At 39.9% G+C, this 23,997-nt stretch overlaps 2 protein-coding genes across 2 annotated transcripts; both read right to left on the bottom strand.

Annotated features, from left to right (window-relative positions):
- Window positions 1-651: 651 nt before the first annotated feature.
- On the bottom strand, window positions 652-12,764 carry LOC123965416 (nuclear distribution protein nudE homolog 1-like). Its single transcript, XM_046041939.1, has 9 exons — window positions 12,533-12,764; window positions 11,704-11,816; window positions 11,006-11,159; window positions 8,721-8,869; window positions 7,182-7,318; window positions 6,453-6,704; window positions 4,275-4,360; window positions 3,309-3,454; window positions 652-3,064 (listed from the first exon to the last, which is right to left on the bottom strand). The coding sequence occupies exons 2-9, from the start codon at window positions 11,787-11,789 to the stop codon at window positions 3,016-3,018; spliced, it is 1,059 nt and encodes a 352-aa protein (XP_045897895.1). The 5' UTR covers window positions 11,790-11,816; window positions 12,533-12,764; the 3' UTR covers window positions 652-3,015.
- A 5,885-nt stretch (window positions 12,765-18,649) lies between these two features.
- On the bottom strand, window positions 18,650-22,411 carry mpv17l (MPV17 mitochondrial membrane protein like). Its single transcript, XM_046043094.1, has 4 exons — window positions 22,105-22,411; window positions 21,675-21,745; window positions 20,469-20,498; window positions 18,650-18,865 (listed from the first exon to the last, which is right to left on the bottom strand). Exons 1-4 carry the CDS (start codon window positions 22,409-22,411, stop codon window positions 18,650-18,652), a joined length of 624 nt encoding a protein of 207 aa, XP_045899050.1.
- Between the last annotated feature and the right edge of the window lie 1,586 nt (window positions 22,412-23,997).

Below are 23,997 nucleotides of genomic sequence, written 5' to 3'. Positions count from 1 at the left end.
CTATTCATACACTGATGGGAACTACTCATCAGAACAGAAGTTAACTTTGACACACTGTTGGAATTTTTGGGTTCAGTATCTAGACAAAATAATAAATATGGGAAAGAAATACAGAAATTAATTTCTGCCTACCATCTTTAATTGGATTATGAACATTGAGAAACGGGTTATAATTTTTTTTTTTTATTATCATGCAGTGGATTCAATATTTTTCATCTTATACATCATCTAAATAGTCAAGAGACTTTAACTTCAGAGCAGCAGGAAGCTTTGTTGAACGACCTCTTGGGTTTATATTTTTAGGAAATTAGATGCTTGGCTCACGAGAGGCCCAAACTGGGGCTAGTTGTACCCTTTCTCAGAGGGGTTATTAGAATATTTTATAGAGAATCTGTTTATTTGGAAACTAAATGTAAAATGACATTTGTAACCAAACTGTTGTATATTCATTTGTGAGATTAGGCGGTGTGATTTAAACCTCACAGACACACAATATATATATAACTATAATAAAAGTGGGTTGTACAATGACTGCTGTGATGAAGGACTTTCTGCTTTGTGAGCCAGTGAAGTGTTATTAAAATGCTACGAAATGACAACAGACGTGTCGTCTCAGTTCCTCCACCTGCAGACAATAAATAAAATCCAGAGTTTTATTTCTCACATTTCAAGTTTTATTGCTTTTTCAGAAAAAAAAATATCAGCAGTACTGAAAGTAAACAAAGCAGCGCAGAACAAGTCTTAGCACTTTGTGAGCATGTAAATACTCTTATGAATGATTCATAAGGCAAAAAACACAAACACCAAAACATCTTCTCCACAGCTGCTTCCACACACGCTGACCTTTGACCTTTCTGGGAAAGGTCCAGTCTGTTGCTGCTGCTGTTTTACACTCGCCCTGAGCAGCTAACTGTAACTCAATCCAGCCTACAATCTACAATCTATGTTAGTGACCCTACAGCAGCGGTACAGTATATAACACTACAGTTCAACCTATTACATAGTTTTCTTTTTAACATAAAACACAAGTAGCCTTCACTGAAGTCATCATAGCTCCTCCCGAACAGAAGACGTTTCACTCCTGGAAAGACGCGCAGCAGAGGGATTCGTTTATTTTAAAGAGCGTCTCCACAGGAAAAACTAAAAAGGTGCCTCCTCTCCTGGTCTGCTACACTGATACTGAAACAACACTAAAAGGCTCAAATTTCCTCACATGATATATCAAAGTTGTGGACAGGACGAATAAACTTTATATCTATTCACCAATAGCGCAGCTAGAATTGTAAAGTTTGTCCTGAGGGTGGCGCTAAAGGAAAAGTAATGGGGTCATTAAAATCTTCTGTGGGTCATGAATCTGATCAGTACGTTTTCTAAAATCTGCTTGTTAGATCAAAATTTGCCAGAACGCCAGAAAGCTCGAGGTGAATCATACAGAGAATGAGCCGTACAACCAAAACAAGGGAGTTAAATGAGTCTTAAAACACTACACAGAGCTGCAGAGATGGTGACGCATCTCTTAAGTACTAACAAGCGACTCCTCTCTCATTTCATTCATTATTTACACAGTAGCATGTTATTTAAGGCAGCTTTAAGAACTGATGGCCACAAGATGTTGGCATGTGCTCCATTCAGAAAGGCCCCCCCCCCCACACACACACACACAACTTCATAAGTTTAATAAGTAATTTACGTTGTTTTCTAAAGACATGTGTCATAGTGATATAAAAACCTATGGCTAAGGCTTACAGAGGGGTGTTTTAACATATGCGTGTCTGAATCTACTATTATTTTCATCAACGGCAGATTATTTTCTCGCTTTTTTTGTCAAATGCAACTGCGGAGAGATAATATATAAACCATCAAGTGATAATGTGTATTTCATGAGGACAAAGGAACAGACCGACTGTGCTGCCCCAACGAAAAGTGCCCCTCCAGTTTTCAGAAAGACGACGCCCTTAAGGTGTGTTTACACTAAACATCACGCAAATATTCACTTTGGTTGTGGCGTGTTTAGAAAACTGTGTTTAACAATCGATGAACGTGACAGTACAGAAGAAAAAGGTGCCAACTGCTACGGCTCAGTCCGATATTAAAACTAAAACAGGAACTCCACCTGTTTCTCTAGTTTCCCTTTTTGTTGGTTGACCCAACTCGCACTTGGTCACCTCATGTGTCTTGGACGGATCAGACAGTGGTCAGATATCTAGAAAGCAAACTGTAAATGCATCCATGAAGCATTCAAGACGGACTGAAATCCACCTCGGGAGCCCATGAAGACGATAAAGCTTCTGTCTCGCTCGTAGTTCATAAATACGATTCATTCATGTGTTTGAGCTGGAGAGTTGCTAACTGGTAATTGCGGTAACTAAAATGCTAAAGTGCACACGGTTATATTGTGCAGTACCACCACCTCCTGGGCCGGCTGATTTGCATGAAGCCGGGAAAAAACGCATCACATTTGGGATCTGACCAACAAATATGTGGCATATAAGTGTAAAAAAAGAAACCCTGACATTAAGTAGTATAGCTACAGCTTTAGGATAATTACCTAGAGTTGAAGCGTATCTTCTCAACGTGAACCAACATCTGTTAGTGTCTTTTGTATGTAGTTATGTCGTGTCTAAAATTTGCTTTGTGTTTAGTCTTAACACACCTTTTAAGCAAAAAAAAAAAAAAAAAAAATGAGCAAAAACACTTGGTAAAGGAAAAGAAAGCAGGTGAGGAGGTGTGACATGCAGCACAAGTCCAGTAAGTGAGTTCAAGGTAAGTGCGAGTGCTGAAAGGAAGTCCTGCTAACAAACAAACAAACAAAAACTCTGACTGTGCAGAGCTGGTAAACAAACATCCCAAAGTATCCGTAGCAAACGTATCTATCCGTTTCATCGCTGCAGCTCCCGGTGAGAGCGGCGCGTGTGATGAACACACAGTACCGTTAAATGTTTGGGAGATGCAGGACAGGAAGAAACGAGCAGCTCAGAGGAGGATTAAAGATGGAGGCGGAGGACGTTTCCACTTTCACAGCAGCAGCTTGGGTCCCCCTCCAAAGTCTAACCTCTTCACCAGCCTGTAAAACACAACAAGCACACTCAGCCTGTTTCGCCCACCAACTGCTGGACAGGTGAAACCTTCTTGCAGCAAAATCTGGGATTTTTAATCTCCTCCAGCTTCTGTCTATCTGGACAGTTGTTTTCTATATTTTCTTCGTTTCACAGACCAATAAGAGGTAATACGACCTTGCTGGATTACAGTACTAGTCTGGACATGAGATCAGCAGCTGTTTACCTGCTGTACAGTACAGAGCATCTCACCCCTTGTTGTAGAAGCCATTAGTAGGATGGGTCTCGGAGGAGTTGTTCTGGCCCGACGCCGCCCCCTGTCCACCAGCGTGGCCTCTGCGGTTCGCTGTCTGCTCGTGGACGTATTCCCGACAGGACGCCAGCTTAGACTCCAGGTTCTATAAGCAGTGCAGAAAACAATATAATGCTCATTATAAACAAAGAAAAAACTGTGTTAAATGAGCGAAAGTTGAGGTTGAGATCTTTAGCAGCTGTGGGGAAGTAAATGTAACAACTGGCCATGTTGTGGAAGTGTTACAGGGTTTATTTGTGTGAGGACAGTGTCAGCAGAGAGGTCATCATGTGAAGTCATGTGAGAGCTGCAACAAATACGGTCTTTATTTTTTCCTGAACATTTAGACACTGGCTGTCATTTCAGTTTAGATATCCTCAATGTGTCCAGTCAATAAATGCAAAGTAGCGCTAAACACACACAAAGTACAGAGGAGGACTGCCTGTCATTACTTTATGAAGACCATAAATGTTTACACTAAAATACATCCAATAGTTATCTAGACACTTCACTCTGAACCACAAATGCGCTGGAGGCAATGTCAGGCTATCAACAAAGTCATTAGGATCGACCCTCCGCAGACCATGAACTTCAGCACAAAATTTAAAAAGTTTCAATCAAAGTTCACGAAGTGCAGATGTTTGCCTGAGATCAGATACAGCTCTTAGGGTTGTCAGTGTTGTACTCATCTATTTGGGATCAATTATTGATTGGGTGTTTTGTGTTTATTTGTACATGATGTTGCTTCTAAAAAAAAAACAAACCAATAAACTCCTGAGAAGAAAGTAGTTTGTGTGCATTTGAGAGTAAAAGCAGAAGCACCCTGCAGCATCACATGGTTACAAATCAGCAGCTGAGTCACGAAACACTGAGTTCTCTTTTGATCCTTTGAGTCCCGGGTCAATAATCACAAGTGCGGTTCTTACCCCGACTTTTCTCAGCAGCTCTCCAACAATGTTCAGAGCCGAGATCCTGGCCGACGTGGTGAGGGGAGTCCCAGGGAGGCTTTCACCTGCAGAAACAATCAATCTGGTGAATGCAGAGATATCCATCTTTCTAATGATTCCAATCCTTATATTTAAGAAGCTGAAAAAACAAGAATGTTTGTTTGATCATTTACTTTAAACTGCTGTCAAAACTGCTAATTGATTAGTTGGCCCGTGGTGTTTCAGTACTTTGTTTAAAATCAGACCTCAGTTCTCTGGCTTCCTAGTCCATCATTTTGCCTGATCATTTATTTATTTATTTATTTGATTTGATTTGACACAATGGGAGAAAAGAATCAACATCTGACAAATCTTTGCAGCAGTTTTACAGTTTGTTTTTTCTTTAAATACACAATGGCTTATCTGCAGCACAGTCAGCAGTTTTTCTCTTCACTTTCAGCCTGTACAGATATTCTTTTCCACTAGAGCAGTTTGTTTACAGACAGTTCTGTGCTGAACACTGACTTTTTGAGGCATTGGGAGCTTTGGAGAGTATTTTTAGGAAATTGGTTAAAAGCGTTATAAGCAAAGTTCCCAGAAGTATGTTCTTTTAGGCCCTGATCAGACAGAATGTGTTTTTTGCAGTGAGAGACGCCTTTTCAAAAAAATTCTTCTATTGGCAGTGAGCGTTCTGCGTGCTGTTTACGCGGCCAGAGTGCCTCGCTTTTTGGGGACCTGCTGCGCCTTGTGTTTTCGAAGGAGCGCTCTGAGCGCTCGAAGTAGAAAAAGCAGAAGAGAGCCTGACGTCATTCCCGTTTTTTTTCCATGGTCCAATCGGATGAATGGAGAGACGGGCCCTCAGTTGTGGTGACGGAAGTTTACAGTTGCTTGGATTATCCGGAGACTCCAACAAACTGTCCCTGACTCATCCTAAAATACGCCTTGAACCGACCACCATTAGGACGAAGCTACTGGACCAACTGGTGGTACTACCAGCTTATGTACCCACACGGATCTCCATTTCCCTGTCTCCCCTGTTCACCAGTCACCCTCAAACAATGCCAGAGCAGGTGCCCTCCTTTTGTCTATTGTTTTTAAAGCAGAAGAAAGAATTTAAAGAAGAAGAAGAAGAAGAAGAAGAAGATATACTTTATTAATCCCGCAAGGGGAAACTCCTATGTCAGTATTATGTTAGTATTTTTACACACAGGTCCGAAAGACACACATGCACAAACAGGACCCATAGCAACCCAGAGAGATGTCAGATTGAGTGGGCTGCCACTAAGATCTCTCGATCCGGAGACCCACCAGTTTCCAAGCTAAGTCCCAACAGACCGAGCTAACACCGCCCCAAAAAAGACAGACCGGTGAGTTGTGATCAAGTTTCTGCTAATATGACCGTTATTACTTAGTGGCAAACCAAAGATTACAGATCGCCTGAGCTATCTTTGATTTGACTGACAGGACAGCTGATTCGGTGGTTGCCTAGCAACATAAATAACAACGCAGCGCACTGCTCTTTTCCAAATTCAACCAAAAAAGGCACTGCTGCGCGCCTCACGTTTTCAAACCTGCAAAACGCATTCTGTCTGATCGGGGCCTAAGCGTGCAAGATCATTAACATTTGAAAAATCAGACGAGGTTTAAAGAATTTGAGGTTAAGTTTCAATTATGAAGATTGATTCAAAGATTCAATGGAGAATAAAAAAGGAATGGGTTTATATCAATCTAGCAAAAATAATGCATGATAATGAAGTGGGTTATCTTGAATCTTGAATAAAAATATGTTTATAATATTGTTGGTAAAAACAAACAAAAAAAATCAATGAATTAATAATGCACCAACTCTTAATTGACATTTAGCTACCTTAATAAAGATGTGATACTTCTAAATCCTTGCTGCATACAACCTTCAACCAGCAACCTTCAGCACTAAGACACGATAGCCTGTAGCATTTTGACTGATAAGCAAACCCCAGGGCAAAATGTCTGCAAATCACTTGCTACTGTTCATTACTGTGATTAATTGCTGTGAGCCTGGTAATGATTAAAGGCAAATCAGATGAAGGTATCAATATTTTTGTAAAATATTATGGATATATTATTGTAAATATGGATTTTAGCAGCAGGAGTGTAAGTGGACATGCATGCATTGGATACTGGTGGTGATGAACCGACCTCTGCTGATGGGGGTCAGTGGAGTGGTGAAGGACTCTGCTGAGCCTGGAGGTCTTCGTGGTGTGGCGGCAGATGGGACCGGCTGGTTAGAGGACGCAGGCGTGTTTTTTTCCTCGGTTCTTTTGACTGGAGGGGTGAGGGGCGGGGTGGGAAAACCAGCCGAAGAGGAAGGCTCTTTGACTGCACTGCTGAGGGACGGCTTCCTGTCCTGTACCTGCTGTTTCTGCTGCACCGCGAGTTCCTGTCTCAGGTCTGACACACACACCAACAAACATTAGGGGCCAGTTACAGACGTGCAACAGAGACTTTAAAATAATGGCTTTCAGCAGCCATGCAGAGCATGAAGTAAGGCCTCAAAACAACCAGCTTATTCACTTTGGGTGTAGTCTAACTCTTTAGATAAGTTGCACATTATGAGAGCAGTGAAAACACATCTTTAACAATGCTTTTATAAGCTATTGATTGAATTCTTTTTCTTCCTGAAACTTTTATTTTTCCCTGAATGTAAAAATTTAAAATACCATGAATTAGCTGACTGCACTTTAAAAACTTATATCATGTCATCTCAACACACACTTTTTGCATTGGGAACTGGTGATTTCACCACCGAAATATCTGCTGAGGTTTGTTTTTTAAAATCATATCCCACAGCCAGTTAAAATCTGTGCCTCCACGACAGTACAAGTTTGCAAAACTAGTTTAACTGACAGCGGATCAGTGAATCTGTACCTCTGGCCTCGTCCTTCAGCCTCTGGACAGACTCCAGGAGATTCTCCTTCTCGTCCAGCTCGCTCTCCAGGAAGGCGTTCCTCTCTATAACCTGGTTCATCCTCTGCTCAAAGTCCTCCAGTGACATGATGGTTGCCCTGAATAACACACAGCGTAAAACAGATCATGAGGCTCGGGAGACTCCAGGAACTGCTACCACTTGTGAGTGCTGAGTGTCACGTATCTGACGAAGGCAGCCTAAACCTTTAGGAACGTCCTTATAGGCGAGTCATGCCACTCGGCAGCCATCTTGGCAACACCACCAGGCAACAATTTGGGACTAACAATTCCTATCTGAATGAATGGGGAGAGAAACAGAACTGCAGTTTTACTGGACACCGGGACAAATAAACTAGATGAATAGAATCACCAGTAAAATCTAATAGAAATCGCTGAAAAAGTTTGACAACTTTGTCTCAAAATAAGGTTTAAAAGGCATTTTTCCCCGACCGGTTATACTACTGTCCATGCATAGTAGTAGTGACGCATGCGCAGTAAACCCCTGTTAAAAGAAGACGATTGGCTTTCTAGGGGGAGAGGCGGTACAAGCGCAATCTTTGGCGTTATGGGCTTTCCCTATGGAGTTATATTGAGGATTCTTAAAGTGGCATGTCTCCTCTATATAACATCTCTGGCCATAGCTAGGCTACTTTTCTGCAGAATGGCTGGCTAGGTTACTTGTAAATGTTACAAGTAAGTAAGGCAGCTGCTGGAGAAGCAGATTGCAAATCTGTCCTTTAAAGTAATAAATGTATTAACAATCAACACGCTAAGGTTTGTTAAACATTCAATTAAGGTTTGCAAATATGGCTAAAATAGGTTTAATCAGATTGTGAAAGCTACATGGATTTCTTCAACAGATAGGTTAATTGATTTCATCATCTTAACTTCGTTACTGTGTTAAAGGATCATTTTGGTATTTTTAAACCTGGGCCATATCCGGCTAGTAGGTACAAAAGCTTACCAATCCGTACAGTAGCTGCTTCAGCCGGCAGCCACAAACCAGCTGCAGTGGCAGCAACGAATTCCTTTGGGGCAATTGCTCAGACTGTTAACCAGGAGACAACTTCATGGAAAGGATCCCTACAAGTGACTCCTGGTAACACCCCTTTGTTTTTAACAGGAAACTGCAGTCTCACGTAAGGACAGCTCTCACGCTGAAATCTCATGAGAACTGTCCTTGAGTGAGACTTCAGTTTGCTGTTAAAAACAAAGGGTGTCACTGGGAGTAACTCGTAGGGATCCATGATGTTGTCAGACACCTGGTGTAACAGCCGGTGTTTGTGGACGTCATTTTGATGGGCCCAAAGAAATACGTTGCAGCCACTGCAGCCGGTTCAGCTGCTGGCTGAAGCCCTCTACTGCACGGATTCCAAAACTATTTGTACTTTCTAGTCATTTCTACCTCAAAATATGTGAAAATAGTGGGCCCAGGTTTAAAAAATACAGAAATTATCCTTTAAGTTGTCTTCCATCATCTCTGTGTGAGCGCCCTCTGACCTCTTGGTCCTCTCCAGGTCATCGTTGGCCTGCTCCAGCTCTCTGATGTATTTGTGAAGCTGGTCTCTGATGGCTGTGGTCTCAGCCAGGTCTCCCTCCAGGCTGGAGATCTGCCGGAAGGCCTCAGAGTGCTGAGTCTCATACTTCTCCTGTCAGGAGGTCGACCACAGTGTCAGGAGAGGAAAGAATATGAAACAAAAAAGGATAGATTACAAAGGCAGGGGGGTGGGACTTCCACTTCAAATTATAACTGCTAAATGGATATTTGATAGAACTATTTAAATATTTCAATCATTTGAGGCAATTTAATTTAACAAAAAAACAAACACTTTAGCAATTCAAAGTATATCCGGCTAATGAAAGCTTAACATTAACTCTTCTTAAAACCTGAAGGCTTGTAGTGCCTTACCAGGAAAAACACTTTTGGTGCCCAAACATCATGTGTTTTATACATCTAGCTTTGTAGCACTGACAGAATATTTAACATCAACACATAATGAAAACATGGATGACAACTTCAGGAGGCTCAATACCATTCACAGACGCTGTGAGGAATCATCGTAACCGTGTTGCTGGTTGTGTTTTTTTAATCACAAGCTGCATATTTCTACACATTACTTGTCCATAAAGTGTCTGCATACTGGTCATACAGATAAACCTTTTTTTTCCCCCCATTTTCACCTTAACACAGGTAAACACTGTCATATTTCTTATTAATAGTTTGTCCACGTATCTAAACTGAATTTAATTTTATGTATGAGTGAATATTTTCCCATTTCCTCCTTAGACTTGACACCAAAAACTAAATAAAATATGTAAAATCTGTTCATTTATTTAACATTAAATCACAGAGGAGCTTTCTCTCTGGCGCACAGTAATAATTATGATGAATACAAATGTCATTAGCGAGAGAGAGATTACAAAGGTTACTGTATTTATTCCAACTTAGATTACTGTTTATGAAACAAAACATTTTGATTCTTTTGATCGGTGTGTTCTTAAGGACTAAAGGATTATAAATAATCAAGGAATGGACACATATTCAGACTTTATGACCTCTTCAAAAAGTAGTGAGTTACCGTGTCTTTTTCATCTCTCTTGTTTACCATGCCGGTAAGTCTGAATGAATTATACTCTGGTGCTCATGGTTCCCGTAAAATTAACTGTACTGAACTGAAGAGACTCTAACCAATCTAACAACGTGTAGCATGTCCATATTGACTTAAGTTTGATTAACATTTATATTTGTATGCACAATCTAAGCAGCTCAGCTGAAGCAGGCGACCCGGTGGGCTTTAAAAGGTTTTATACATCCAAAGAACTTCAATAAAAAACAAACAAGGCTTCTAATCGAGACCTGCCTTTATCTGTGAAAACATTTAGCCACACAGAGTCAGTAAAAGAGCCAGGCGTCTAATTTGGACTAGGCTTTGAAATTAAGTTTTACAGTATCTATTATTGTGAGAAAATCTGTCAAGCTCCTGTTGAACAACCAATGACGTCTTTCTTTATTCCACCACATTTGCACCTACCTTTGGGGGGCAACTGTTACGACTGAATCCTTGTCATGCAAACTTTCAGTGCTTTGAATTTAAAGCGCAGAACATGCGATAAGCGGGTGGTCACAGAAACTGAAAAGTGCACAACCACGTGTTAGGATGGATTGTGGATCAGGGGCGCCAAACACAATGACCTCACTTACAGCCTTACACCCGGCACCCTGCACCAGACTGCAACCGGTCTCCACATCTTCTTTTTAAGTTTAAAGTGTTTTTGTGTTTCTATTGCTGTTTGTTTTGCCTCTGCACATCCCTCTTGTGACCTCAGTAGTGTGGAAAAATTTATGTTTTTTTTTTTTAAAAGGGAGAAAAGCAGGCGAGGGAACTATGACATGACTGGGATAGGTCTCATGGGAAGTACCGACATCCCCGCCAGACAAAGGCCAAGCAAGAGCCCTCAGCTGCCTTCTTCTGCCCTGAATCAATCCTCTGTGAAAGTGTGTGTGTGTTCAGACAAGAGCACCAGTGAAGTCTATTCAGCACAGGCCATAAAACTAAACTTACTATCAGCTGATGGATATGGAAATCCACAGTCAAATCCCCTAAATGGGTCAGTTGGTTGAATGTTAAGACATGATACTACGATACCGCAGCTTTATGCTTCAGTGTTGGCTATAAAACCATGTAGACACAATGACTCACATAACAGAACCTTTTTTTCCTGCATATTACTTCTAAACGTCCTCTAGTTAACCAGTATCTGATAACCGATAAAGTCCTCTGCACCTTGTAGTTTTCCAGTTCCATGCGGAGGCGGTTGTTGGCAGCAAGAAGCTCACGGTTTCGTGCCTCACACTGTTTCAGCTCCGTCTCCAGCTCCACCTCATAGTCCCGACTCATCTGCTGAAACTCCTGCAGTTCCTCCTGGGCCTCCTCTGCACTGCATACATAATGAATAATAATAATATAGAATATTAGCTATGTGTTTGTTACCTCTGGATATTATCGCAGCAAATCATTTGAACCATCATTCAGTTTGGCTTATTGGTTTGGATTCAAATTTCAGCAAAACAATTAGACCAAGATGTCTAAGAGAAGGTTTTGCCAGGATAATTCTAAACCAGATAAGTTTGGACAATCAACATAACCTGATAATTTTCCCACCTAACCTCAGAAAGCTCTGGGCACTATGGATTAAACTCGAAAGTCTAAACATCACAGAAATGTGTTTAATAGGAAAACACTCTGAGGTTCACATTTGTTTGTGCTACAGGAGTGTCTACAGACTCACATTTCTATAAACTGAACTGGAGAGCAGCGAATAGGTATTGATTGTATTTTCAGAATTTATTACGGAGCCCCAGAAGTCCTGAAACATGATTTTATTTATGTTGTATAAAAAAACAATACTGCAGGCAAACTAACCAAGAAATTTACTCTGTGCACATGGTCCAGCTTTATTTAATTTTGGGGGGTACACACACCTCTGTTGGTGCCTGGCAGCCTGTTCCTTCCAGTACTCCAGCTCTTCCTCCAGGGACCCAAACACTGGAGGCTCCGGATCTCCCATCTCCAGTTGTCACACACCAACACTGGTCTGTGGTTCAATTCAAACAAGGCATTTAAACAAGTTCCGGAGGACAGAAAATCCGTTTACAAATTGTCTAATTTAACGTCAACGTTGTACCGGTTAATGGGAAATCAAAAGTTATTATAGGAAATGATTTCAGACTATCTATCAGGATTTTTACGTTAATTCGGCAGCTGAGTAAACCATCAAGTATCACTATGTTTCAGATAAAAAATCTTTTAGATTTTGGTCGTCACCGTCCTCCGTCGTGTCAACGGTGTGCTTAACGTTAGGTTCAAGCTAGTTAGTTTTAACCAAGCTATAGTAAATAAAGTTTCTTTCAATACTGGTTGTATGCCGAATTGAAGAATATATTATATCGATTCATAACACATATTTAAATAACTTAAGTCAGTGCAATAAATCTAATTAAGCCACTCATGACTTAAATTGGTTACAAGATTTATACGGAGTCTGGTCACAGCCAGCTGAACAACGGGAATCTAAAAGATAACGGGTAACCTAATGTGGTTTATTATTAGTAACACCTGCTTTTATAAATATTGCAGAGGACTGACTGAAACTATTACCTTCAAACCTTCGGCAACTTAGTATAACAGAGTTGGAAGAATGTTTTTAGCTTGTAAATGCAAATAAGTTAGCTAGTTCAGCTAACGGAGTTTAGCGTTAACCATTTAAATCCCAGCTGGGATAACGTTAAACACAACATGACTGTTACTTACGCTCAACAGTTAGCTTCGTTTGACGCAATGTTAACCTATTAATTATTTTTCTAAATCCTCTTCATGTGCCGACATTACTACCGACAAACTTTGCCGGTAAAATGTAAAAGCGAAACGATGAAAGACAACTATTAAAGGACTTTCCCCGAGTTGGAAACCGCAAAGTTGCCACTGTCTTGGGAAGACGTCGAACAATACAAGTTGCCATTCATGTTCTCTCCGGACCGCCTCACCAATCACAAGTTAGATGATAGATTCGTCGCCTGTTCCTATTGGTCAAGTGGTTGTCAATCAAATATTTAGAGGCGGGATGAGGAGTATTGTCCAATCAGATTGATGTCAGTCTAAAAGGGGGTCTGCATCATCTGCACAGTCTAGACATTTTGATGGAGTGCCTGAGGCCGGTGCTGCCTTCAAGTGCTGTCGGAAATTTCACAAAATGTAAGCGCCTCATTAGATAATAACGTCTGATATGAGGGTTTACAGTTACTTTTATCGTCAGCTCCGTCTACAGCTAATGATTGAGGTAATATTTTGTAAATTCTGATGTATGTTGCCACAAGTGCCTGGTATTGCCTTTAATTTCCTATCATAACCATTTGAATGTAGGATGTCCCTTTATTTTCAAGGGAGGCTTTGAATGCAGCATGATATTGCTGATATGTGTGACAGCCCATTTTTAATTATAAAATCAAAATGTTGGTGATTCAATAATGGTATAAGTCAAAATTATGAGATAAAATGGAAATAGAAAAACTGACTTAATGAGATGATATGATATGATATGATATGATAGTCATGGTGGCAAGTTAAATTTCAATAAAATTATAGGACAGCCTACCAGGACAAAATTATGAGATAGTAAATACTTTGACTTAGTATCTGGACATGATTCATATTTGTAATCTTGATTTTGTTGTATTTTGTACATTAATTTCCCTTTTTGGAAATAATGCAAATTCTTATTCTATCTTTCAGTGCTGTGTAACACTCAAATACTAAATACCAATTTGTTTATCTAGGCTACTACACTACTGTTAGTGTTCTGATTGTATTTCCAGTGCTGCCATTTTTGATTGTTGAATAGAGAGAATGTAAACTTAAAAAATATGTTCTTCTGCATTGAAGTCACTGTTTTACTCAGATAAAGTAACAGGAGACAGGAAACAGACACTGTTATGATTTATACTCCCACATAACATGAACTCATCTGAAGCCCTTTAATTCTCTTTAATTCTCATTTTTATTATTCTCAATTCTTAGACTTAAATATGGGAAACGTCTGTGGCATTTCAAGTCCTCTGCTTCCTGCTCTGCATCTGGCCACTTAATAGTAGCCATGTTTCTAAGGGTTACAGAAGGAGAGCGTGTTAAACTAATGTCTGAGTGTGCCACTTGACGGCATCCTTGATTCTGATTGGTGAATTTCACTTCCTGTTGGTGGGGTCAGAGGTCACACAGCAGCAACTCTGTCCTATTCAGAGGGATTAACCGGGCCTATGTGATCCTCGTTAATCCACACGCACCATCACTAGAGCATAAAGCCGTTGTACACACACTCCAATCCTCTCTGTCCGTGCTTCATATCTGGGCTACATGTTTTCCGAAAGTCTGGTCTACACTGACAGCAGATTACTGGGACCCTCAGGGACTTCTGAGGGAATTTAGTTAATGGAATAGTTCAATATTTTGAGAAATATGATTTACTTTCTTTCCGAGAGTGAAATAAGATTGACATCAATCTCACATTTGTGTGTTAAGTACAGGACGTGGTTAGCTTAGCTTAGCATAAAGACTGGAAACAGAGGGAAACACCTAGCATGGCTCTGTTCACAGATACAAAAAACTACCATCCATCCATCCATCGTCAACCGCTTATCCTGCATACAGGGTCGCGGGGGTCTGGAGCCAATCCCAGCTGACATCGGGCGAAAGGCGGGGTACATCCTGGACAGGTCGCCAGTCCATCGTAGGGCAACACATAGACAAACACCCATTCAAACTCACATTCACACCTAAGGACAATTTTTTAGAGACACCAATTAACCTAGCCTGCATGTCTTTTCTCACTTATAGAAATGTACTAACAGTATTACAGGTAAGAGGGTGAATATGGTTTAATATTATACCAGCTGAACATCAGCATGTCAGCCTTATTAGCCATTGTGAGCATGTTAGAATGTTAGTCTTAAGTACAGTCTGTGTGGTAGAGCCTCACAGAGCCGCTAGCATGGCTGTAGACCTAATTTCACTTGTCTCATCATGTCCATCAGTCTTCGTCTGCTCCAGGAGCTGGTTCAACACCTAAACAGTGCTACAGTCTCATTGTTAGTGGCTTGACTTTGACACACTTTCCCCATCAAATCTCATTAAAACCTGTGTTTATGATATCATCCCATCCACTCCACATTCCAAAAAAAAGGAATTTGACTCTAGTTTATTCAGATTAACTGTCTGGTCCCTCGTCAAAAATGACACAAAAGTGTTTACACACCAAAGAAGCGTCTTATTTCTCAAAATATCAAAGTACTACACTAACACAATAGTTAAAGTTCTCACCGTTCACTGTAAACCATTCATCCCAATATCATAATAATAACAGTAGAATGAACAATATTGAGCATTCTTTGAGGTTTTATTATTGTTTTGTACATGGAAAAACAGAATACCTATGTTGTTACTCACTTAAAGCATATCTACAGAAGGGCTGTGTCCAAACCGCTAAAATTGTATATAAACATGGTCATACTTATGTAAGTGACAGGTGCATGTCTTAAAAGTACATAAATACGTACAATGCAGCCATAATGTTTCACTTGTGGTATAATGTGCTGTATATTCAGCAATGAAATCTTCCATTCTCTTTGACTTCTTATGGATAAATAATAGTAAAAGTCACATATCTTTCAGCTTCACTAAAAGATCCTTAAATATTAACAAGAGTGAGTAATGGGTCCGGTAAAGTTTAAGTGTCGTGTTACATGATAAGGTATCTGGGCTGATGGCAACCTATGCGTTGTTTCAAGTAAGAGGACAGGATTAAGATAACTGCAGCTTCACAGGTCAAACTAGGAGACACAACACAAATGGGATGCACTGATAACTGTAGGTAATGACATGATGAGCCCTTGTGTAGCATTAAGGTTAGGATCATTGGTATGTCATAAAATTACACAACAGTGATTCAGCTTATGGAGGATTTGCAGTTGATTTGTGATTCTCTAAAAGTAAAAGTCTGGTGATAGTTTATATTATTCATGTTAACAAATCCCACAAAAAGACACACTACTAACAAGTAGTGTTGTAGTCAAGACTGAAACCGAGACCAGGTCAAGACCAAGACTTTTAGGGGCTGAGACCAGGTCAAGACCAAGACCAGTTCCCCACATTACATGACACACAATAAAATGTGGAACGAGATCATAGGTACTTCTCAAATTGTTCTGAAAGATCCACTTTCCCTTTAAAGCACCCACATACAAACACTAAGAGCTGAAATCAACGTAAGCATCTTTATTCAACACTCCTTTTCCATGCTGACCATCGCGAGCAGGAGTGACAGTCATTAACAGTAAAAACGCATTTTTAATTAGGGTTATTGGTTGCATTTGAAGCGATACGTTTTACATCCTATCAAAGTTAGACCTATCAAACAAATCAGACAATGCAAGTTATGGTCTTGACTGGTCTTGAAATAAAATCCTGAGTCTTCAATGTCCAAGACGAGACCGAAAACAAATGCGGTCGAGTCCTAGACAAGACCAAGACCATCAAAAAGTGGTCTTAAGACCAGTCTCAATACCAAGACCGGTCTTGAGTACTACAACAGTACTAACAAGTACTGTGTGTGTGTCCAAAGCCTGATTTTGCATCTTTCTTTGAGCCAAAGAGCGCAATAGTCCAAAAACTATTAAAAACCCATCAGTGAGCGGTTGGGTAGTTTTTACAGATTTATGTCTTCAGTAGCAACAAGTGAACTTTCGTCTGAGAGCCACAGACAGCATTGGAAGCTCTGAAATTCTTAAGAAACAGACGAATACCTTGTTGGTTTTGGTCCTTTTGTGCAATTTGTTAAAAATAAGCACAATTTTGAAAATGAAACTGTTGAATTTTCATAATTATCCGAGGATGCTTTCAAATTCTTTGCTCATCCCCCGACCTTTCGTCTAGCACCACCATCATGTTCAGTTTTCTGCTTGAACAACACTTGACAAAGTTTCTGATGGCCATGTTTCCATAAAAATCTGCTGTAGAAATTCACGATCCCTCTAATATTTTTGACGACTTCCTGATCCTTCCTCGAAAGCCGCCATTGGGAAGTTTGTGACATTTACTGCGCACATTCTTGCTCCTCAGATGATGATCCCTTTTGATTTTGAGCTTTCAGACTTATGAAGCCTACTGCCTCATGTAATCAGCCTGATACATCAGTGCAACCCAAAATAAACGCAGAAACACCATTTAACTGTACACACAAATATATATATATATATATATATATCTTTGTATTGATTATTACTGATAACCAGTCAGCCAAACACTGCAAGCTCACAGACCTGTGGTCAGGACAGTCTCAGAAAGAAGGCACAACTAGTATGAAGCCCTTAAATCTGATCTCAGGAGCTTCACTGCACTGCGGGCTCATAACAAACTTGCCACCAGCACAGCAACCAGCCAGAGTCCATCATTACAGCCCTGCCGTCCATTAACGCAAGCCTTTGTGGTTTGGAGGCAAAATCATCAGTTGTTCATCTCTGCAACTGTAAACAATGTGTGCCAGGCTTAGACCCTAGATCCTATTAATTAACTCCACTTTATTTTAGTGTTGCTCCATTGTTCCACCCATCCCTTTCATCCAGAGCAAAATGTCTCAATCATTTTCTTTACATATTCAGGTTCCCCTGAGAAGGAATCTTAATAATTTTGTCCAGCACCTGCTCTTAACTCTAGAGCTTCCATTCGTATGAAATCTCCACTTGCACATGAGAAATATTGAAATCTATATTTGTCTTGCTATAGAATTTATTGAGCACCTTTGTGCTCCCCTGAGGATGAACCCATTGCATTTTAATGACCCTGTGACCTTCTCTCCAGCGCCCCCCTCAGGACAAACTTGATATTTTCAGCTTGAGTACTGCAGTGTAGAACAAATTTCAAATGTTTATAACTTAATTGTCCTCTAGCTGTGTCAGTCTTTACAGGGGTACTGCAGCAATTTAAAATACCATTATCATAAAGTTGGGTGACTTGCGAAAAACAGATTTAAAACAAACCTAGTAAACCTAGTGACCTAGGCATATAACATGTCCCACTTTGATTATGTGCGGATACCTTTTCACTCCCATCTCCCTATTCCCACATTTCGTGCACTGTCAACTACAGAAAAACACTCAAAATATTCTTAAACAAAGAAGAAATTAATGAAAATTGATGGCCAAAATATCCTGACCTCTCTGCATGGTAAATAAAATGCCAAGCCCAAACAGAGATCATCTAGATTATATTATTTTTTTTTTTAGGATTATTTTTTCAGATGTCTGACCAGAGAAGACATTATAAAACTGTTTTCACTGGAGTATTGCCCCTTATGTCAAATAAACTAGTCTTTATGTATTAAATTGGTGGAATGCTCCTTTAAAGAACAATATATGGGGCTGATATTATTATTTCAGTTATCAGCTGACTGTCATCCACTTATGCAGTGGTATAATATATTTATATATATTCTTATTTTGTTTTATTATCCTCTTTGATCTAAATGCTTCCCATTTTACCAAGAACACACGTCTGGTGAAATAAAACATAGTTTGACCTCAAAAAGGATCAAATGTAACAATAATATTCAGCACAGGAAGAAAATGCCAACACATATGCAACTTCAACTTCAGATTATCTTATTATTATTATTACTGCAGCCACCCAATTCTTGTGTGTGTGTATGTGGCAAATAAATGTACTCAGTGACCATGTTTTTCTTTTTCAACCAGTAAACAGCTCCTCAGCTCTTTATGGTGCTTTCAGTTTGTGGGTGCTGGTTAAGCAAAAGTGGAAACCCCTTTGTCCTGTGACAGATTCAACGGCCTTAAAGACAGAAGCAGCGCTCTCCTCCTCTTCCCTTTAGTTTTCCCTCTGGGTCTTTTGCTTCTTTCGGGCCAGCCGGGCCTCGCGCATCTCCTCCAGGGTCTTACGGGGGTCCATGACGAAGGCCAGAGCCACGGTGGCAGTGCCATCGCCACTCTGCCGAGAGAAGCACAGGAAGGTGGCCCAGAGGAATGCGCAGCAGCCCATGAAGGCCGTTCGCAAGTACAACGGCATCAGGACAAAGTTCAGAAACTGTGACGAAAACAGGAAACAGTGAAAATGTTCAGGAGACGTTATAATTAAAAATGATCCCATGTCTAACATAATGATTATAATTTGTTATTCCAACTGTATAAAATTCATAATTTACACTTGAAGGGAGAGTTTGGCTTAAGTGCTATTTCTTTTTTATGTCATTAAATTGATGAAGAAATTATATTAAAAGTTCTTATTAGAATCTAAAATTAATTGTGTAAGTCAGAGATGGGCAAAGATACAGCAAAATGAATCTTGTTACAAAATGCAAAATATAATAGTCTCACAATAAAATCCATAACACTGGTGCCAGTGTTATGGATCAGTTCAGAACCCCATGAGTTTTGACCTAGTCTTGTTTTATGTTTGTGAATCATAAACGGTATTTTGAAAATACAAAGTTACTCCACTCTAAAGTATTTTGTTGCAAATTACATTTGAATTTTTTCAGCTCTGTCAAATACCAATTACAAAATACTTTGAAAGAAATTATAAGACATATTTTAGTAGTAACACTAGTAAATACTGCTCATCTCTGGCCTAAGTAGGCTTTAAGGGAAACCCTCAGCATGCACATGACTAACAGACTGATTAATATCATTTTAATAATTCATTTTGATTGATCCTTCATTGCTACGTTTTGGCATTTAACTATATTTTTATTTTATTGTTTGCTTTGTTTCTATAATGTTTCCACTGAAGTTATGTGATTAGTTATTTAGAGAGAATTTGTTTAGTGTTTTGTGCACGATCAAGTTCGATTAAAAGAAAAGATTAAATAGGATAAATATATCATCATTTTGAGACTCAGGGCTCTCTTAATTACCAAATTCATACCATTGAATCTGGGCATGTCAACTGGCCAGAGCTTGCAAAGTGTGTGTGAAAATATGTGTTCATACGGAAAATGACTTATAACAAATAGTTTATTCAGCTCTGAAAAGATTTAGAGATTGTTTCGTTTCACTTAGATAAATAGTTTATATTAATTCAACAAAAAATGTTTGCTGTGGATCTTTATCTCAGTTTTTTTATTAAGTCAAGGTTAATTTTTCATTGTGAGGCCACATGGGGGGAAAAAGATCAATCTTATAATGATAATATAAAAAAGAGATCTGTCTGAACTTCGAGATTTAATCAAAATCAAGCATTTAACAGTAATAAAAGCAGGACCAATTAAGAAGTTATTAATTATGAGATTAGCCTGTACATTCTCATCAGTATAATTAGTGTTTGGCTGATTAAAAAACAATCCAACTCTGATAAACTGGATGTGCTTTAACTTGTCAACACTACACCAATAGTGACATTTTAATCAGATTTCAGAATCAATTGTAAAGGACTTTCCTAGTTAAATAAAGGTTAAGAAGAAGAAGATTTGATGCAGATATTGATTAAAACAGTACTCTTTGTGGACAATTTTTTACTTTTGCATCCTTAGAGAGGACTAATACTTTAAACTTCAAATTTACCAGTACTAAATGTTTTGATTTCAGGTAAGGTTTTCCAACTAATGTCTTTCTTTTTTTTTTAAATCTATCAACTGAAATACAACTCAGATACTAATGTGCACAAAACAATACATTGCTTCCATGTTTACCTGCATAAATGGCCAGTACATGAGTCCAGTCTGAAAGAGATCAAGAATGAGATTATGTAGCCAGTGAAGATATTTATAGTGGTATGTTTCTTATTCATCTAAAAGTACCACACCCAAAGTTGTGGATGTGTACTTTCCCCTTGAAGGAAGAGAGCAACACAGCTATTAGAGCTTAAAGTGTATTTTGCATTTAACTGTATTTTTATTTTATTGTTTGCTTAAATTGTGTCATAAAATCCTTTTCATGTCCATGTCAGTGCACTGGGGAGTCGTTTGGACTCATGTTTAACCTTTAAGACTTAAAAAAAAAAAGCATTTTCTCAGTCAGGACTTAGCTTGACTTGCAGAAAATCAAGAAAATGACATTTAATTATTTGAAATGACATGTATTACATACTTAGGAACAAGGAGTAAAACAACAGTTTGATATTACTTCATTACTATAGGCTAAATATCCTGCAGTCACATTGTAAGCACAACATTTGTGTCAACCAAATGTAGTTAAACAAAAGTCAAAAGTTACTTATAATAATATATAAATTTACATTTATCTGACGCTTTTATCCAAAGCGACTTACAATTGCTATACATGTCAGAGGTCACACACCTCTGGAGCAACTAGGGGTTAAGTGTCTTGCTCAGGGACACATTGGTGGACAGGTCACAGTGGGGGATTGAACCCAAGTCTCTCATACCAAAGGCATCTTATCCATTGCGCCATCACCACCCTAGGTTTAGTTTATCAACTCTCAAGTAAGTAAATGGGGAAAAAATAAAACTGTCAAATAAATAGTAATAGTATGATGAAACAAAATTGGAAATAAACAAGCAAAGTACAAGTAGGCTATCTCAAAATGGTAGTAAAGGACCCAATCACTTTTTGAGATGGAGAATGATGGCAGTATGCAACCTTCATTCCTCGCTCAGACGCACAAACAGTCTACTATGAAATGGGTCGTTATTGATAAATGTCTGTACAATTACCAGGATCATGAAGCATGACACCCCAGTTACAGCAGCATGACGCTGTGTGAGTTACATTTAGCAGGATTTCAGATCCTAAACGTCCTGATACTCGCTTACTTCCGGGCGTCGTGCCCATTGCGGAAAACCAGCAGTGACACAATCTGGGTTAATCTGGTGGTGAGCTCGCAGCAGCAGCTACCATGTGTGAAGGTGACTTTCCTTCGTTTGATGTTTTCTTACCTTCCAGGTGTTGAAGAACTTCTCTCTCCAGTCTTCAAAGACATCCTCCTTACCCTCCAAGAAGCTCACCCCTGCAGGACAGAAGATAAATGTGCGCAGAGTTTGGAGTTTGTGGCGATAACCATTTGTGCGCCATTACGCACAATCTAAACGACCTTAACGGGAAGCTTTGTCAGCTCACTATTGTGTGTGTTAACGTTTTTAAGGATTTTAGGGTGTGACAACAAGAAGTCATGTCATAACTAGTCCACCTGAGTCCTGAGGTTATGTCGTACGTTAAGAGAGTTGTAAAGAGAGCAACAATTCAAAGCAATTCTACACACGTATTTGGGTCGGTGCTCCTCCTGCTCTGTGGGTTCAGTGACATGAAAAAATACTTTATTTATATTTTGCATTTGATGTGTATTCTCTAGTTTGAAACCCATCTTACCCGTGTAGAAGACACTGGTGGCCAAAGGCGACGCGAAGCTCTGGTCCAGCAGGAGTTTGCGGAAAACCATCCCGGCGGACTTTCCAGGGAAACGCTTCTCCAGGGCTCGTAGCCAGAAGTAATTGAAGTTTCCGTGGAAACTGACTGCTACAATGGCCACGTTGCGAGTGTGTTTCCAGTCTATGCGCTCCTTCTGAGCTATGAGCTGATGGACAAGGTCGCCGCCGGCGAAGAAGCACCCGTACAAAGTGACATTAGCCAGCCAGGGGAATCGTTTGGCGGCTTCTTTCAGTACAGCTCTCCTCATTTTGGCTCAAGGAGGAGGAGAAGCTGGGGTCGTGTGGGCGCTGACAAAGTGATGCTGGACTGACCTCAGTGGCTTCAATTTAGCAATCAAGACGCAGGCATAGCGGTTAAATGAATTTGACTAGGCCCTGATATGAGTCGGCTGGCTGACACGACGCAATCCATCTGTGCGCGGAAATGAGGGAAGGATTAGACCTTTATACCGGCAGCAGGGACATCACACATTATCAAATCTCAGATGAGTAATGAGAAATGTCGACTTTGCCAAAACGTTTCTCAAACACTGCTATCGGCATATTCGCGCTCTGCGTAAAACCTGCCATGGCACCACTTTGGTCACTTGGAGAGAGCTCCTCTAAAGTTTTGCGTCCTGGAGTTATGCATGCATAAAATATTTCCCAATGAGAAGCTTGAAGAAAAGGTTGAATATAAATATAGCCTAAATGTAGATAATTCTGCGTGTTCTGACTCGGCGTTTCGCTGCCGGTGAATCAGGTGGCTCTCCAACAAATCCTGCGGGTCAGGCGCTAATCTGAGGGATTGTCCCAGGCTGCTCATACATAGATCTCCGGCCAACTGCGTCACTGACATCAGCACCACTAGTTTGCTGCACAGGGCTCTGTGTTGACGCGGGTTCAGCCAATCCAAGCATTGTCAGATCAGCGGTGCCCAACCCCGCAGTGAGCGCATGTCACTGCTCCCTCATGACCCACAGTTTTCATCCAGACCTGCAACCATCGTATGACAGGCAAACTAAGGACTTCTACTCTTAAACAGACTTTTGGAAACATCAGCTGATTTCAGATTGCTGGAAAGCTGTGTGACACTGACCCTGTCCAACAGTGTCTGGAGGCGGAAGGCTGTTGTTCAGCCCACAGTTTAAAGCGTTCTCCTGCATCACAGGTGAATATTTTATTACTTAATTTAGTCGCGATCACTGTCCGAGGTGCTGATCCTGGGTCCCCGAGGGACGCCGGAGGCATGATTCCCACTATACTGGGATGGATGCAGTCTTGACGGCTGTCAAAATTTATTTTCAAACATCATTGTTATTCTAGGAGGCTTGGTGATAAATTACTTAAGTATTGGCTTTAACTTTTTTATCTTCTTTTTTCTTCTTTTTCTTTTTCTTCTTCTTCTTTTTATCACTTATCATTTATTCATCATTCTCTATTTCAGAGCTATTCATGCTGCTCATAGTGTTCATATTGTCTAATACTGCATACCAAACCCACCTACCTCAAGTACAAAACACCTGCACATAACACTTATTTATTACAGCATCCTTTGCACTTTGCACTGTGCATGCTTGTACTTGTATGTGCACCTGTATATCACATCCGACTCTGACATAATAATAATAATAATAATAATAATAATAATAATAATAATGGTAACAATAATTTACTCTTACATCCCTTGCACTTTGTTCATCGCACTATTGCACCATTGTCTCAATCTGCTTTGTTTATAGTGTGTGTATATGTGTTCTGTATACTGTAGCCTGTGAAAAAAACATAAAGGATATTAGGGTAATAATGTCTTTGATCCATCAAACATGGATCTTCAAGAACCTGGCGTGTTTGG

Source organism: Micropterus dolomieu, linkage group LG02 (genome assembly GCF_021292245.1).
Source record: "Micropterus dolomieu isolate WLL.071019.BEF.003 ecotype Adirondacks linkage group LG02, ASM2129224v1, whole genome shotgun sequence".
Taxonomy (NCBI): Eukaryota; Metazoa; Chordata; class Actinopteri; order Centrarchiformes; family Centrarchidae; genus Micropterus; species Micropterus dolomieu.
The sequence above is the reverse complement of the archived record's forward strand: the minus strand, read 5'-3'. Positions and strand labels throughout refer to the sequence as shown.